This window comes from Rhincodon typus, chromosome 3 (genome assembly GCF_021869965.1).
Source record: "Rhincodon typus isolate 14 chromosome 3, sRhiTyp1.1, whole genome shotgun sequence".
Taxonomy (NCBI): Eukaryota; Metazoa; Chordata; class Chondrichthyes; order Orectolobiformes; family Rhincodontidae; genus Rhincodon; species Rhincodon typus.
The window spans coordinates 61,559,526-61,575,012 of record NC_063334.1 but is presented as its reverse complement, the minus strand read 5'-3'; the positions used below and the strand labels follow the sequence as shown (position 1 = coordinate 61,575,012).

General features: G+C 39.2%; 1 protein-coding gene across 1 annotated transcript in view; it reads right to left on the bottom strand.

Annotated features, from left to right (window-relative positions):
• Positions 1–15,487, bottom strand: part of LOC109928628 (transient receptor potential cation channel subfamily M member 6-like) — a 172,628-nt gene that overhangs the window by 74,253 nt on the left and 82,888 nt on the right. Inside the window, exons 16-21 of the mRNA XM_048593519.1 lie at positions 14,332–14,612; positions 10,781–11,009; positions 7,125–7,280; positions 5,712–5,846; positions 4,764–4,892; positions 179–452 (exon numbers count right to left, since the gene is read on the bottom strand). Of these exons, the coding sequence (XP_048449476.1) occupies positions 179–452; positions 4,764–4,892; positions 5,712–5,846; positions 7,125–7,280; positions 10,781–11,009; positions 14,332–14,612 (1,204 nt within the window). The remainder of the gene's footprint in view (positions 1–178; positions 453–4,763; positions 4,893–5,711; positions 5,847–7,124; positions 7,281–10,780; positions 11,010–14,331; positions 14,613–15,487) is intronic.

The window sequence follows — 15,487 nt, the reverse complement described above, 5'->3', positions numbered from 1 at the left end:
GGCCACAGGGGATCCCTGCACTGTCTGCCTGTTCCCTTTCCATCCCCTGACTGTTACCCATAAATGGGATTTAATATGACTATGAGAATAAGTCATTAGAAATAGGTCTAAATATAATGATTCGTAAAATAACATCTTAAATAGTGAAAGCAGCATACGTTTACAGGAAAATACATACCAAAAAGTTTTAAAATACTTGCCATTCTGCCAATCATTGTCAGGTATGGCCCTACATGTTGATTAACTGTAAAGAAATCCAGAAGCCTCACAAACCAAAATATAAAGTCCAGGGAATAGATTATCTTTCCAGCTGCCTGTAATGGGTGGTCAGTCCAACGTAAGCCAAACCCGATAACAAACAAGACTATAGCCACAGAATCATTGACGTTCCAGTACTCTTGGACCCAAACTTTAATCTTCCGGCTGAACTTTCCTGGCTCTGATATGAAGATCTGTATGACAAAAGTCAAAGTGAAGATAAAATGAGTCCAGCTTCCATATCGTCTTTGAATAGAATTCAGTGATTAGTAGGACATAAAGTATGCTTTCTCCGCAGGAAGTAGATTCCAAACGAATATGTTGCCTAAGTTGCACCAGCTGAAGGACATCTCAAACTGGCTTGGAAGGGTACCAAAGAAGGTGGGAGCAGATTGTTTTTGTGGTCCATGCTGAAGGCAACAACATTGGACAAAGTATACATAAAGTCTTGTTTGGAAGGTTCCTGGAATAAGAAGGTCAATTAAATATCAGAATATCAAGGCTTCTACGTTCTGGATTCTTTCATCAGCCACAAGCAAATCAGTGGAGCAGGATGCAGACTAAGAAGGTGAACACTTGCTGAAAGAAATGTGGAAAAGAAGAATTATTTTTCATGCACCAATGCTGGGACAGGAGGGAGCTTCAATGTCAGGGTGGGCTCCACCTGAACCAAGTGAGGCACAATGAGGCTGTTGGGTTCTGCTGAAAGATTTCTTCCACGCAGCCTCATAAGGCATGTTTGACTGGAAGCCCAAACTCTCAGAAGAATTATCTCAGCATGAGTCTCTGCTTTGTCAACTGTAGAGAATACTGGAGACATAATCAGCTGGTTATTGTACTTTATTCTTCTTGTAATTCTTTTGTCAGTGTCTCAAGATTTATTTGTGCAGGATTGAGAGCTGTATTCAAAGCCTCTATTATTGGTACTTAAATGGTCTGTCTGATTGATACTTTTGTGGGGTTGTATGAACAGCATTTTTTGTTTCCCTTAAAATGATTTGTAAGCATTTGTTTCTTTTCTAAGCAATTGTACACATGGTATTGTTACTATATGGCTCATTGGTTTGTGCATAGTTTATACTGGGTGAATGGGTATTAAAGAGCCATGATTTGGCATGGAGGGTATGAGGGTCCATAGTTTTGGATGGGCAACATGAGTTAGGATGGAGATGGGGATTATGGCAGTCATGAGGGCATGAGTTAGCATTGAGTTAGAATAGAGAGGACATGGGAATGTGGAAGCGGGATGGAGGTCATAAGTAGGATAATTTGAACTTAACTTTCAAAAGGTTCCTGAATCCACACAATGGTCACGACTCCTCTGAGAACATGTGAACAAAGAGTCACCCAGAAGGTAGGTAGGTAGGGTGTGTGTATGTATGTGCATGTGTATGTGAGTGTGTGTAGGTGTGCTTCTAGGCGTGTAGGTGTGTCTATGTGTGTGTGTGTGAGAGGGAGAGAGAGAGAGAAAGGTGGGGAAGCAGGTGGTCAGGCTCATAGATACCTGTTCTCTCAATGGAAACCACTCAGTTTGAAGGGGAAGGGCAGTAGCTTACTGGCCATACTCTTACCCTGACAATAAAAATTAGAGGTGTCAGAAATGGAGACAAGACCCCTAGAATTAGATCCCACCATCATTTTAAAAAAAGGTCCAGAGTTGCTTCTTGAAAATCCAGGCATTAGTAGCTTTCTCCTGCTGTTATACTCTCACAGAGAATCTTTTCAAGCTGTTCATTGATCTTTAAGGAATTACACAGTTATCACAAAACAACAGTCATAGGTCTGTGCTATATATCAAACATTTTTTGAAACATGACCAAATTTACCTTACATAGGGCAGGCTGAAAGTTATCTTATTTAAAGTAGATCTCCAGGCTAATAGACTTTTACCTTGAATGAGAATACATTATTAATTATAGACATCATTGTATAGACAGCATTAGGTCACAAAACCTTTGCTAAACAATAGCGATAGTAAAGGATAGAATTAAACATGATAGGATTCTTTTCTCAAAAAGATTCTTTGGCTCTCAGTGGTATTAAATAGTACTGCACCAACCGGTCATCATGGAAGTTTATGAATTGTACATCCTTTTCAGGTGCAAAAGTTGAGATGACTTAAAGGGAGTAACCTCAGAGTAAACTGCAGAGTGACCTTGTGAAAAGGTTGGAAATTTCACCACTGAGATTGTGGCCAAAGATTTACCAGGCTTTGGGGACAGGTGGGAGTGTGATGATACTATGGCTTTAAGAGGTGTATTTTATCCTGGTTTATTTTTAATGAAGAAAGGTTGAGACAGAGGTGCTGCGCTCTGCTCATAGCCAATGAAGTAAACAGTTTGTGAGGCTTTGGGGTTTGGAAGCAGCCTGAATGGTTGGGGTCAACCTCCTGCAGAACTAGGACTTTTAGTTTTAACTTGTAGCACTTGCTGGAGTCTTGAAGCCGTATGTGGAGACTCTTATTCTTCTCTCTGTTACGGCTAAAAGCTGGGTTTCCTTCCTGCTACTAGAATCGCAGAGACAATCTATTTTACTGAATTTGCTTTTGTCAAGGATGTGTTTAAGGGACATTACTATATTAGAACATTTAATTGGTAATAGTTTATATATATATATTATTTTGTTCAGTGTTTCAATTGTAACAGTTAAGCCAATTCTTATCTTTTTGTTTTGTCTGTATTTTAAATGTAGTGTAAAAGTGAAGTGTGTTTTACTTAAAGTTGAGTAGTTTGGCCAATCAAATTACAATGCCTTACACTGACCTCTAAAATAAGAAAAAGTTAGGGTCTAGCCTATCTTCTTAATATATTTTGAGGGAGTTTGGTCTGGTCCATAACAGGAGGATGGAAGGATGGCAAAGTGGCACGGAGAGGTGCGTCTTGTGTTCCTGCCACCCATGCCATTTGGCAGCAGCTGTAAAACTGCCAAGTGAGCCACCTGCCCAGAGCCAAATTGAACATATCCCACCTCCAACAGCATTTGCCTGTTTTGGGAGTAACCTGTGGAGGGACCATCAAATGAAACCTGGTGACCTCTCTATGTGCTCCAGTGGTAGTGGGAGGGCTGCCCTTTATTGGTGAGTAGGAGGAGGGCACAAATTAGGACTATGTTAACATAGGGTGTACATGGGGCCATTAGGGCAGTTAGAAGGGCACAGCTGGGCATATGGGATATGCGGGGCCAAAAGAGTAAGTAGATAGGGTTCATAAGGTGGCATGAGTTTGCATGGATACGGCATAGGGAGTATGTTAGGCTGAGTTGAGGGCTGGAAGGCACTTGGTTTATTTTTTACCTTACAAGTCCAATAGCACCAGGCCAGTTTTAAACAGCCTGGCGCTGCACTAAGGTCACTAATGTGGCTGCATCTGCACTATTTCCAGGATTGGTAGGCCACTTCTGTTAATAGCCTGAAATCTCCACTCCAGAATGTGAATTAGACTGACTGAGGCATATATCTTCAGAGTTGGATTTGTGAAGATGAGACTTGGCCTGACTCTATGTTCCTGACTTGAATGAAAATTCTGTCTGTTGTGTTTTGAAAGGGAAAGTCTATTCCAAGTACTCGTATGGTCCTATTCCACATGCCTATAAACTAGCATCTCACATGTCAGCACTGATAGCCAGAGATAAAATAAGAATTTTAGTTAAGGTCTGAAGTTGTTCAGAGTCGTTGTTGGGATTAGAGGACTGCAAAACGCCAAGTAGAAAGATAATGTACTATTATTTGAGCTTATATTCAGCTTCACTGGAGCAATCAAAGGTAAAGTCTTGGACTTCTAAATAGGAGAGGAATGGAGAACTGAAATGCCACATGGCACAGAGGCTGGGGTTACAAAGAGGTTTCTGTCTCAGTGCAATTTGAAAAATGCATCATGAAAACACAATACTGCAGTATAATTGGGTCATTAATGCGATACAGGCTTATTACTACTTTCATTTCAAATACAAGGAGACTTCAGTGTTCCAAGTCTTGGGAGAACATTTGCAGGTTCAGTGAGCAAATGTAGTGTGGTGCATTAACAGGTCATAAATGAGCCCTGGAGACATTGTGAACAACTCCTAATTTAATGGCAGAAAATAAGATAAAAGTGATAAGCTGCATATGTGTGTAAAATTTTACAGCATTTGGTTGTCACATGGGCCTGATACATGGAAATATGTGTGTGTGGCTGGTCATAAAACACTGAATATGACTCAACAAGACTTTAGTGAAGCTGGCATCAGTGCACTGACCTCAAGGCATTCTTACACTCTTTGTATTGTTTAGCAAAGTCAAATATTTCAGTGGTGTCATGAATTGAAAATTCCAGAATCTTAGAAAGGCACCAGAGGAGAAACGTCCTTGCACAGCACAATTGCAAAGGCCACTTCCTCCCCTTAGAGAAAGGTCACTGGGAACATTACTAAAACTCGCGGAATTAAATAGACACTCAGTTCATGCTATTTAAAAGCAGTCACTTGATTTTTCTCAGAAACTGGAAGAAAATATTCTGGTCCTTATTCACCTCTCTGGCTTTCTCCACAGCCGTACTGAAAATGTAGACAGTGACAATCCATTCTTGGACACTGGGCAGAGGTTCCATTTTCACTAACACTGTGTAAGTGAATAGCATCAGGAATCCCAAATAAGCTATCTGTGGAGAATAAAATGAAAAACAAGTGTTAAATGGAATGTTAATTATTGTAAGAAGATTTTTGCCAAGAACTGGGCACAAAAATTAGGCAAGAGTCATAAGTTGTTCTGATAATTCCATCTTCTGATCAAAAAAAAGGCTATTTGCTGTATTTTACCACACTTCATTCCTCTATCTTGTATGCTGCTGAGCTCATCAAACGTTTCTGCCAAGCATCTTTTCCCATAAAGACCCTGTTAATCGTAGTGATAACTAGCCCAAGGCACCTTGAAGTTTTTGGTTACCATGAACACAGCATTTTCTTCAAAGGTCCAAAGTTCACATGTAGCAAATCAAAGCTTTGACCACAATTCATATAGTTATTACAGCAGAAGGGCAAATTCTCATGGTCAGTGACTCAACAAGGACACACCTTTGTCCGACAAATACAGATTAAACTCCTGTGAATCGCTAGGATGGACTTTGCTTGTAGTGTACAGTCATTTTCTAAATGTGGTATACTATCAGGTAAACTGGTGTTTGGGATGCTAGGGAAGAAATGATGAATTTATTTATTTAAGTGCAGAAATCCAAGACCTAACATTTTGTTTGGTAAATGAAAAACCACAAATTCAAAGTTTCCTTGAGAACTTTGTAACATTGCTTATTAAACCTTCATAGGACCACTTCCAGTAAACTTGAAGACTACTAACAGCTGAAATGAATTAGCAGGCAACCACAGGTGAGTTATTGTTTTGCCATTGATGTTTGCTCAGACTATCATATCAATCAGCACGATGGGATACTCTAATTGGTTAGTGGCTGTGGAGTTAGACAAACCGTATGGAACCAGAACTTGACAATCGGGGCACTGTAGAATTCATAAGCTTTTCTCGTCCAAGGCAGTCCTTTTTGTCTTGTACTGATGACTTCATTCGCAGACTTTTCTGGGCCAGTCTCTGTATCAAACTCCATCTTCGAGAAATAGAAAGCACTCTTGACATGACTATTGCAGACTATTGAATAGATATTTAAAATATATGAGTGAGGAATGCAATCCAAAGTGAAAATAAGTAGACGTAAAAAGGTAATGGGTTATCTTCTAAGTGGTATGTAATGAGTTTGGATTCAAGCCTGTGATCGTTCATAAACCAGACAGACAGGCAGCATTTTACAACATATTTTAAGACAATTTTTTTCTTAAATTATCTCTTAACATATTTAAGAATGGTAGCCTGACACAGTTTCACTAGTACAACTGAAAATAGATTTTTCCAAAAAAAAAAATTTAATCAGAAGTATCTGGTCTGTCACCTTTTGAATAGCCTAAAATTAGTTGAAAATTACATTTAAAAACACCATACAAAATTATTTATTAATTGCATTGGTGCACCATAGTCCATTTCTATATAAATTAAAAATATAAATTTAAAAATTTTTCAAAAATACATGATAAAATCTCATCTGAAAAACATTAGTTTTAAGAGAAAAGCAAAATACTGCAACTGCTGCAAACCTGAAATAAGAATACAAAAATGCTGGAAAAAACCCATTAGGTTTGGCAACATTTGTGGAGATGACATTTCATTAGAACTGAATAGAAATGGAGAGTAAGAATTTGTAAACTGGGTGGAAGGGGAGCGGGGGCAAGAGAAACAAATTAAAACTGAATGACAAGTAAATTGTAGCATACAATTCAATTTATTAACGCCCCATTTGAACACAACCCTTGTTTCTTCACTACACTTTTTTGCTGTTGCATAATGAAATTCTTTCTTCTTAAATCTCCACTGGCCTTCACCTTTCACAACTCATATTCTTTGTCCTTTTTGTCCCTTCCTTCTCGTACACAGACTTAAAATCTCTTAAATTTCTATTTCCCATCAATTCTAATAAAAGATCAGCAACTTGAAACATTAAATTTGTTTGCTTCTCCAAATTCCACCTTAATTGCTGAGTTTTTCCAGTATCTTATAAAAATTCTTATTAATTTTATATTCTTCTCTGAAGACCTACAAATGGACATAATTAGGAGGACCTCACAAAGGTGTGTAATTCAATATGCCAGTTTTATCGACAGATGCGGTTTCTAGAGTGATTTTGTTTCAAAGATTAATGCAAAGAATCATGGAAATTCAATCTGTCAGTAAAGTTCCTGATATTTTGTGCTAGTTTGGCAAATTCTGGGTAAAAGCCACACAATGTAGCAAATATTTCATTCCAAGGTGTTTTAAGGCAAACCATTACACTTACAGAAGATTGATCGTCCTTAGCAGCACTGGAGTTTTGTGCACTGCATTGTCGAGCAAACTGATGAAACTCCTGAGATTGAGGTATGTGGGACATTTCAGCCTTGCTCTTAAACTCCAGCATCAGAATGGTGGGAGGAAGAAGAATGCTCAAAATGACCTAATGGATAAAAGAAGCCACATTAAAATAGACAATTACAACAAAATATCTGAATAGTGCACCTGCAAAACCAATTGTTAATGTACTTTCTCAGATCAATTAAACATAGAAAAATTTCTGCTCTTTTAACTGTCGAATCCATCGTATTCTAAACCTCTGTTTCACTGTTTTCACAATCAGTATTGTACAAAGGCGCATAAAGTCAGTGCGATAAAAATGGAAGATGCTGAAAAAAGGTCATTGATCTGAAACATTGGGCGGAATCTTCTCTCTCCAGAAATGGAGGAGGTGAAAAGGGTAATTAATTCAGTGGGTTGATGAAGTACATAAGCCTTGATGCCTTTGTGACTCCACCAAAATTAAGTTCTGCCTTCTTGAATTGATGGTGTAAGAACACACATAGTGCCATAAGAAAGGAAGCTCTAGGATTTTGACCCAGTGACAGAGCTAAAGTACCGATATTTTTGCAAGACAGGATAGTGAGTGGCTTGGACAGGAACTTGCAGTGTTGGTGTTCCCATGTACCTGCTGCCGTGGTCCTTGGTGGTAGAGTTTGCAGGTTTGGAAGGTGCTGCTTAATCAGCCTCGTTGAATTGTTGCAGTGTATCTTGTAGATGGTCCATACTTCTGTCACTATATATCCGGTTGAAGGTGTTGGCCAGGGGTGGGTGGGGGAGGGATAGATAAAGCTATTTGCATTGCTCTGGATGGTGTGAAGCTTTTAGAGTATTACTGGAGGCATACTCATCCAGGCAAATGAAGAGTCACACTCCCGACTTGTGCCTTGTAGATGATGGACAAACTTTGAGGAATCAGAAGGCGAGTTACTTATGGCAAAAGACCTGGTCTTGTAGCCACAGAATTTATATGGGTGGTCCAGTTCAGTTTTCAGTCAATGATAATGGGATTCAGTGGTGACGTTATTGAATGTCAAAGGTAACAGTTAGATTTTTTCTTATTGGGAGAGGTTTATTACTTGACAAGTGTGTGGTATAAATGTTAACTACAAACATATGCACATGCATATCAGTTAGGAATAGGAGTTGGCCATTTGGCCCTCAAACCTACTCTGCTATTTAGAGATCATGAGATACAGGAGGTTTCTACAAAGAAACCCATTGACAGCACTAGTAGTACCCATGGTTTTAAAAGAATAATTATAACAAGAGCTTCTGAGAATCTATATGGCAGAAGGATAAATAATTAAAAAGAGACAAATATTGCAGGAGAGGATTTTATAACGAAACATTATATCTAGCTGATACCACATCAAGAACAAAACACTGCAGATGCAAATTAAACAGAAATTTCTGGAAGTACTTAGCAGATCTGGCAGTATCTGGGGAGAGGGAAATAGTATATATATTTCAAGTTATTGTCCTTCCATCAGTTTTCTGACAAGATTGTATCATGACAAGATGATTAGTTTAAAAGAATCACTGAGGTCGGCCATTATGGATGTTGGATGCAGCTTATCAGAAGTGAAGGAATGCAACCATCATTTAATCAGAGCTGCTAAATATTATAGCAGCAAAACTTGCCAGACAATTTTTGTGCTTTTGACTATACTTTGACTGACCGTTTTATTGACTGCAGAGGAACCTATCTTGATTTTGTTTCAGCTCAGACTTCAAAGCAGTGAAGAATTGCTACTCTGTTTTAGATTCTTTTCATTTTTATTGAGTTTTAGCCTTGCCGGTAGATGAACTAGCCAGCGGACCATAAATTGGTGCATATAGTTTGCACCTTGGATGGTAACACTGTTATTTCCAAGATCAACAGTACTTCAAGTTACTGTATTATTTTGCATTACATTTGCTAAGAAAAATGAATTATTTTATGTGTCCACTTTATTTAATTTTCTTCTGTATTGACTTTATCTCCAATTAATCTGATTTGTAGTCTGGGATATACAAGATGGATAAGTGTTATCTGTTTGTCATTCAGAAAGTTCCAGAAACTGGAAAGTGTTACAGACTATTTCCAATCAGTTCATCAGCTGCCTTAAAGAATTTTTATGTACCCAGGCATTCTTGTTAAACTTTTTCCATTTCAGCTGCTGATTCTTGCGAGGACACGATTCCATAATTCACCATAGGCAATGTTTAAAGAACAAATGGGCACTTCAGCCATGAAGCAGCAGAGTGAGAGAAATAATAAGGCAGCACGCACGTTGTTTATTGCAGTTTTCAACATAGCCATTGGGAGAATTGACCTTCTTATGAGTTGGAACCATAGTGGAGAAACAGGTTCACAAAGAACTTAAAAATTATCTCAACATGATCATTAAAATTCACTCTTAAATATTTATAAACCATATGGAACACATCCAAAGGTATTTAAGACAATAAAATTAGCAATAATGTAGAGGACGCTGTTGGTGAAATGTTTCACAATTCATGAAATACAGGATAGGATCAAACGTTTATAAAATAAAATAACTAATTCTTTTCATACTAAGTTCAGACACATTGTTCTGAAAACAACAGGCTGACAAGATACCAGTTAAATGAGGAGATCTGTTCTAATTGTTCTGTCTAATCTGCAACCATAACCTGTTCATCAATATCAGTTTCTGTACTGCCAGTGCCACTCAGTTTCAGACCTCATTACACCCTTTGTCCAAACACTGGCAAAAGCGCCGACCTCCAGAGATGAGGTGAGAGTGACTGCTCCTGACATCAAAGCAGCATTTGACCGAGTGTGAAATCAAATAGTCCGTGCAAAACTCAAGTCAATAGGAGTCGGGGAAAAGTCTCCAATGTTCGAAGTCATACCTAGCACAAACGAAGATGATTATAAGTTGTTGCAAGGTGAACCATCTTAGCCCAAGTACATTTCTGCAGGTCTTCTGCAGGGTTGTGTCCTTGGCTCAGCCATCTTCAGCTGCTGTAACAACAGGACTCAACAGAGGAGCTTAACTGGCACCCAATTCACCAGTTTAAAAATTTACTCACTCAAGCATTGATGCCTAGTGCAGAGTTTATACAAGATGCACTGCGGCAACACACCTAGACTTCTTTGACATCACCTTCCAAACTCTCAAACTCTGTCACCTAGAAAGAGCTGGGCAATAGCACCACCTACAAGGTCTTCACCAAACATATACTTTCCTGACTTGGAACTAAAATACCATTCCCTGCATGTTGTTGGATCAAAATCCTGGAAACTTCTTCCTAAAACACCATAAGTGCACCTACACTGCAAAGACAACAGCAATTCAAGAAGGCAGCTCACAACTATCTTCTCAAGGATTATTAGGGACGTGTAATAAATGCTGGCCCAGCCAGTGACCTCCACATCCCTTGAAAGAAGTTTTTTTTAAATGGAATCACTGGAGGCTTAGAAATTTGAGGATTAGAATCAACAAATTCTAACAAGATGGACATTGTCAATCTAGGAGACGAAAAGCCATTACAAGACTGGATCCTGAAACTGTTATAGATGAAACAGCAATTCAGGAGAAACAGATATTCCCTGCCCCACTGCTGTCCCTTTACCTTAAACCATGAGTTCTTCCTCATATTCAGCCGTCCCATCCAGATATCAGTCAAGAGCATCTGAGTGCATGTGTGGGAGACAAAGGGCCGAAGGCCAGATGACACTGCCAGTTTCAAACATGTGGAGTTGCTCCAGTTCTTCAGCTCATATGTCAGCAGTTTCATTGCCATTCGCTCATTCTGTTTGAACGCTTGGTCTAAAAGATCCACAGCAAGCTGTCCAAATTCCCTGGGATATGAGGTCAATTGTGCATGGAAGAAGGAAAGAAGTAATCTTGTTTTAAAAACAAAATACTTCTGTCTATAACAATCAACAACAAACCATTTTACAGTCATAAAGTTTTAAACACAGTGGTAGCAATATTGCTGTGAATATAAGCGGAAATAATAGTGTATGGTGAGTCAACCCAATAGTAAAATGAGAGATTGCCTGTGGACATTTCCTTCACACTGCTGTTGAAGATCTATTGTCTCACGATATACGTTACCATGCTAACTTACTAAAGGTTACAATACAAATACATGGTGGGTAGGGATGGAGAGGTGTGGTGAGCATTCAACATGAGTTTTATATGCTTTTTAGGCACATTTCCTGCACATATTTTGATTTTAAAAAAACTTGAGGGACAATACTTCTGCCTATGAACTGAGACACAAAGTTCAGAAAAACAGTACGCAGAGCTGAATCACAATAGGAACGGGAGCAGGTCATTTCACATCTTGCTGATGTGAAGTGAATACAAATCAACTAAGTTTGTCTATTTTGGCATTTGATTCTAAACATACCATCACTGCAGATGGCCATGTCATACCAGGGTCCAGATCGGTGGGGTTACATCAGGGTCCAATTACTGGAGCCTGGGGTTCTGTGGCGGGGGAGCGAGCATTGTGCTCAGGTCAGGGGTAGGGCTACTGTGCTTGTCACAGACTCTGAGAGCCCAGGCCAAGAACATCAACAGGACCTGTTGTTTCTCTCCCTGCTCCTGAGTCAGACACACATAGATCTCTGAAACCTAAAGACAACAGGCTCCATCTTAGAGATTCATACTCGATTTGAAAGCTGTACTGCTATAGGCAAGACATGGATTTTATTATTTAAACATTTCAACTAGCAATTTGACAAGGAGACAGCCATCCTGCCTTGCTAGAGTGGGGATCTAATATCCTCTCAGACCAATGCATCAGAGTGAAAATCTAGGTGGAAATTATGAATCATTGGAATCTCAACTCCACAGAGCAATGGATGCTCAAAACTGAGCACAGAGTAAGACAAACACAAACAGATTTTGAGGAGCTAAGGATAATAATGCATTTTGAGACAGTGAAGGAAAATAGGGTTGAGGTAAAAACAATCAACTGTGATCTTGTTGTTGACAAGCAAGGCTCAAAGGGCCAAATGGCCTCTTGCATCTTCGATTTCATGTGCTCTTATTTAATAATATATTGCTTAATTTGAAAGCCGCTTAACAGTGAATGTTCAAAGCAGAGGAAAATTATTTCTTGTGAGGATGCAGATATGCATCTGATGCATGGAATACAAAAGAAATCAGCGCTGGGACCTTACATAGTTCTGATCTATGTTAACAACTTGGTTGAGGACCAGCTTATATTGTAGCCAAATCAGGTGATAAGTAAGATCAGTAGGAAAGCAGGTTGTGAGGTCAATACAAAGAGTAGAATTTGATTCTTCCCCAGAAGTGCATTATCCTTTAAAGGATTCAAGCGGCTATTTAATGGTCTCATCATTGCTAAGGCCGGTGTTCAACCAGTGGCAGACATGGATTAAATTTTCATGCAACCTGCCAGGTAAACAGGACTATGTCACCAAGCATTTAAGTACCTACTTTTCTAAGGTACTTCAAAATCCTGTCCAGTAGCTAATAGGGGCTGACAGGCTAAATTCTGAGAGAATGTTTCCCCTCAAGTGAGAGTTTAGGACCAAGGGGCCTAGGCTCAGAATAAAGGGGTGTCAATTTAAGAAGTCTGGGATGAGCAGGGATTTCTTCTCTCAAAGGATTGAGAGTCTTTGAAACTCCTTGCCACACAGAGATGAGACTGAGATAGATAGATTCTTGATCAGTAGGGGTATCAAAAGTCATGGGGAAAATGCAGGAAAGTGGATGTGGGGAGTATTGGATCAGCCATGATCCTATTGAATGGTGGAGCAGGCTCGAGAGGCCAAACAGCCAACTTCTGTTCCTATCTCTTATGGTCTTAATCTGAAGGTTTACCATATTCAATAGTTCGAAATACCAAAGTAAATACATGTTAATATACATGAAAAAAGCCTTAAACCATTCAATCATTTTCCCTTTTATTTCTTGGAATGAGAAGAGAGGCTACAAATAAGCCAAGAAGTACACTACGCTTAGACCTTAATATTCATTAAGTTATATGCCATGCACAACAGATATACATTTAAGATGGCATATTATAATGTGTCAGGTGAGTTGGTACTACAATAAATCAGGTTGGGAGTGTGGAATGCTTGCAGGGGTGTTGCTACCAACTCCCCAGCCAGTGAACAGGCCCAGTGTGGCATATATCCTAAAGAAAAGGATATAGATACATTGTGTGAAGAATAGAGAAACTGACTATTTAAATGGAGAGAGTGCAGAACGTTTTAATACAGGGAGATTCACGTATCTTGTACATGAATGACAGAAAGTTAGCATGGAAGAAAATCCAATAATCATTGAATAGTGTGTGAAACTTTGCTCTCCTCCCTAAGGAGGGCTATATTTTCATTGGAAGCAGATCAGTGACAGAAGCAGTCCAAAGGTGTGCAGGCTCAGTGGATTGGCCAGGCTAAATTGGCCGTAGTGTTCAGGGAGGTGTATATTAGGTGGGTTATAGGGGGATGGGTCTGGGTGGGATGCTCTGAGGTTCAGTGTGGACTTGTTGGGCCGAAGGGCCTGTTTCCACACTGTAGGGATTCTATCTATGAAGTAAAGGTTGACTAGATTGATTCCTGAGATGAAGGTGTTGTCATATGAGGAAAAGAGTGGAGTTTGGGCTTGCATTCAATCAAATTTAGAAGATTAAGAAGCAACCTTATTGAAACATATAAGGTTCTGAAGGGGCTTGTAGATTCTGAGATGATGTTCCAGATTATGGGGGAATCTAGAACGAGCAGGTATTGTTTTAGAATAAGGCACATTCATTTAAGATTGAGATGAGAAGAAATTTCTTCTCTCAGAGGATCATTAGTCTTTGAAATTCTCTTTCACAGAGAGCAGTGTAGGTTGATTTATTGACTACACAAAGCTGTTTTACAAGGAATCAAGGGGTTGGGGGTCAATGGGGGGGGGGGGGAGGGGGGAGCGCAGCAAGCAGGAAAGTAGAGTTAAGGCCACAATCTCATCTTTCATGACCTAATCAAATGCTAACTGGCCCACTCCCGCCACTATTTCTTATGATTTTATGGTAGACCGTTTTCAGACAGCATATGGAATATTACAACTTGATTTGCAATCGAGTCAAGTTTCATTCTTAGCCATTTCAACACATTGCTGTTATTTAAGAGAAAAGTGAATAATGGTCAATCCTACGTGGAATACTGTTTTAGCTGCTCCGAAATGTCATCCATCATGTTGCTCTGCTTTGCCTCATGAGCCATTGCCCTGTACAGTTTGCAGGCCACGACTGCCTTAGCCATGGCTTCTTCTCCATGCTGCCAGAAGAACATGGCCATCCTCTGACGTTTCATCAACACAGCCCACACCAACAGGTCATTGTAGGGATAGATAAAACCTGCAGAATCGTGCTCCACTGTATAATTCAAACCGTTTTTCTGGTTCCTTTTTGACTTACTGCTTGAAGTTGGCTTTTCCTGTGAAAAATGTCACAATTTAAAGTGGTTGGAAAGTAGCAACATCATTGCAGACTAAGCACTGGATCTTACCAATCATCTAAGGATAGGATGGAATGTAATTTAATCAAAGGAGCGGGGAATCAGCTATCTCCCACCATTTCTCCATCTGTCACAATTTCTTTAGCATGCAGCAATCACACCTCAATTAAAACTTAGCTTACTATAAATTAAGCAATTATCAAGGTTTACTTGAGTGAAAGAAAGAATTTTTACAACTTACAACCTTAAAAAAGGAGTAAGAATGTGACATCAAACACACATAAACATAAGTTTAAAATAAGAGGGGAGGGGTCTTGTACAAAAAGGAAGACAAAAGTAAATGCAGTTTAATAGTTCTTAATTCTTTTAGTTGCAAGAATGAAGCTCGAGTCCACAGCTGTTTAGCTGTTGACTTAGTTTCTCATTGGTAGTAAGATTTGGATAACTTTCAGTTCTCTGTGAATGATTACTTTCCCAAGTTGCTTTATCTCTGGGCACTTCTCTTGAAAGATGATAAGGCACGGGGAGAGGAGAGAAACTGTTCCAGTTTTTGTTTACAAATCAATTGTTTCCTTTTGTCAAAAAAACCAAAAGAACTGCAGATGCTGGAAATCAGAAACATAATCAGAAATTGCTGGAAAAACTCAGCAAATTTGGCAGTATCTATGGAGAGAAATCAGAGTTACCATTTCAGGTCCACTGACTCTCCTTCGACATATCCTCAACACTGGGGAAGAGCACAGAAATTGTATATGAGTATAGGAAACCTTCTAAAATATAAAAGGATATCCCTACAAATATGGTCTTAACTTGCATCAGAATCTGATATCTGACTTTGTGACTAAATTTTGAAC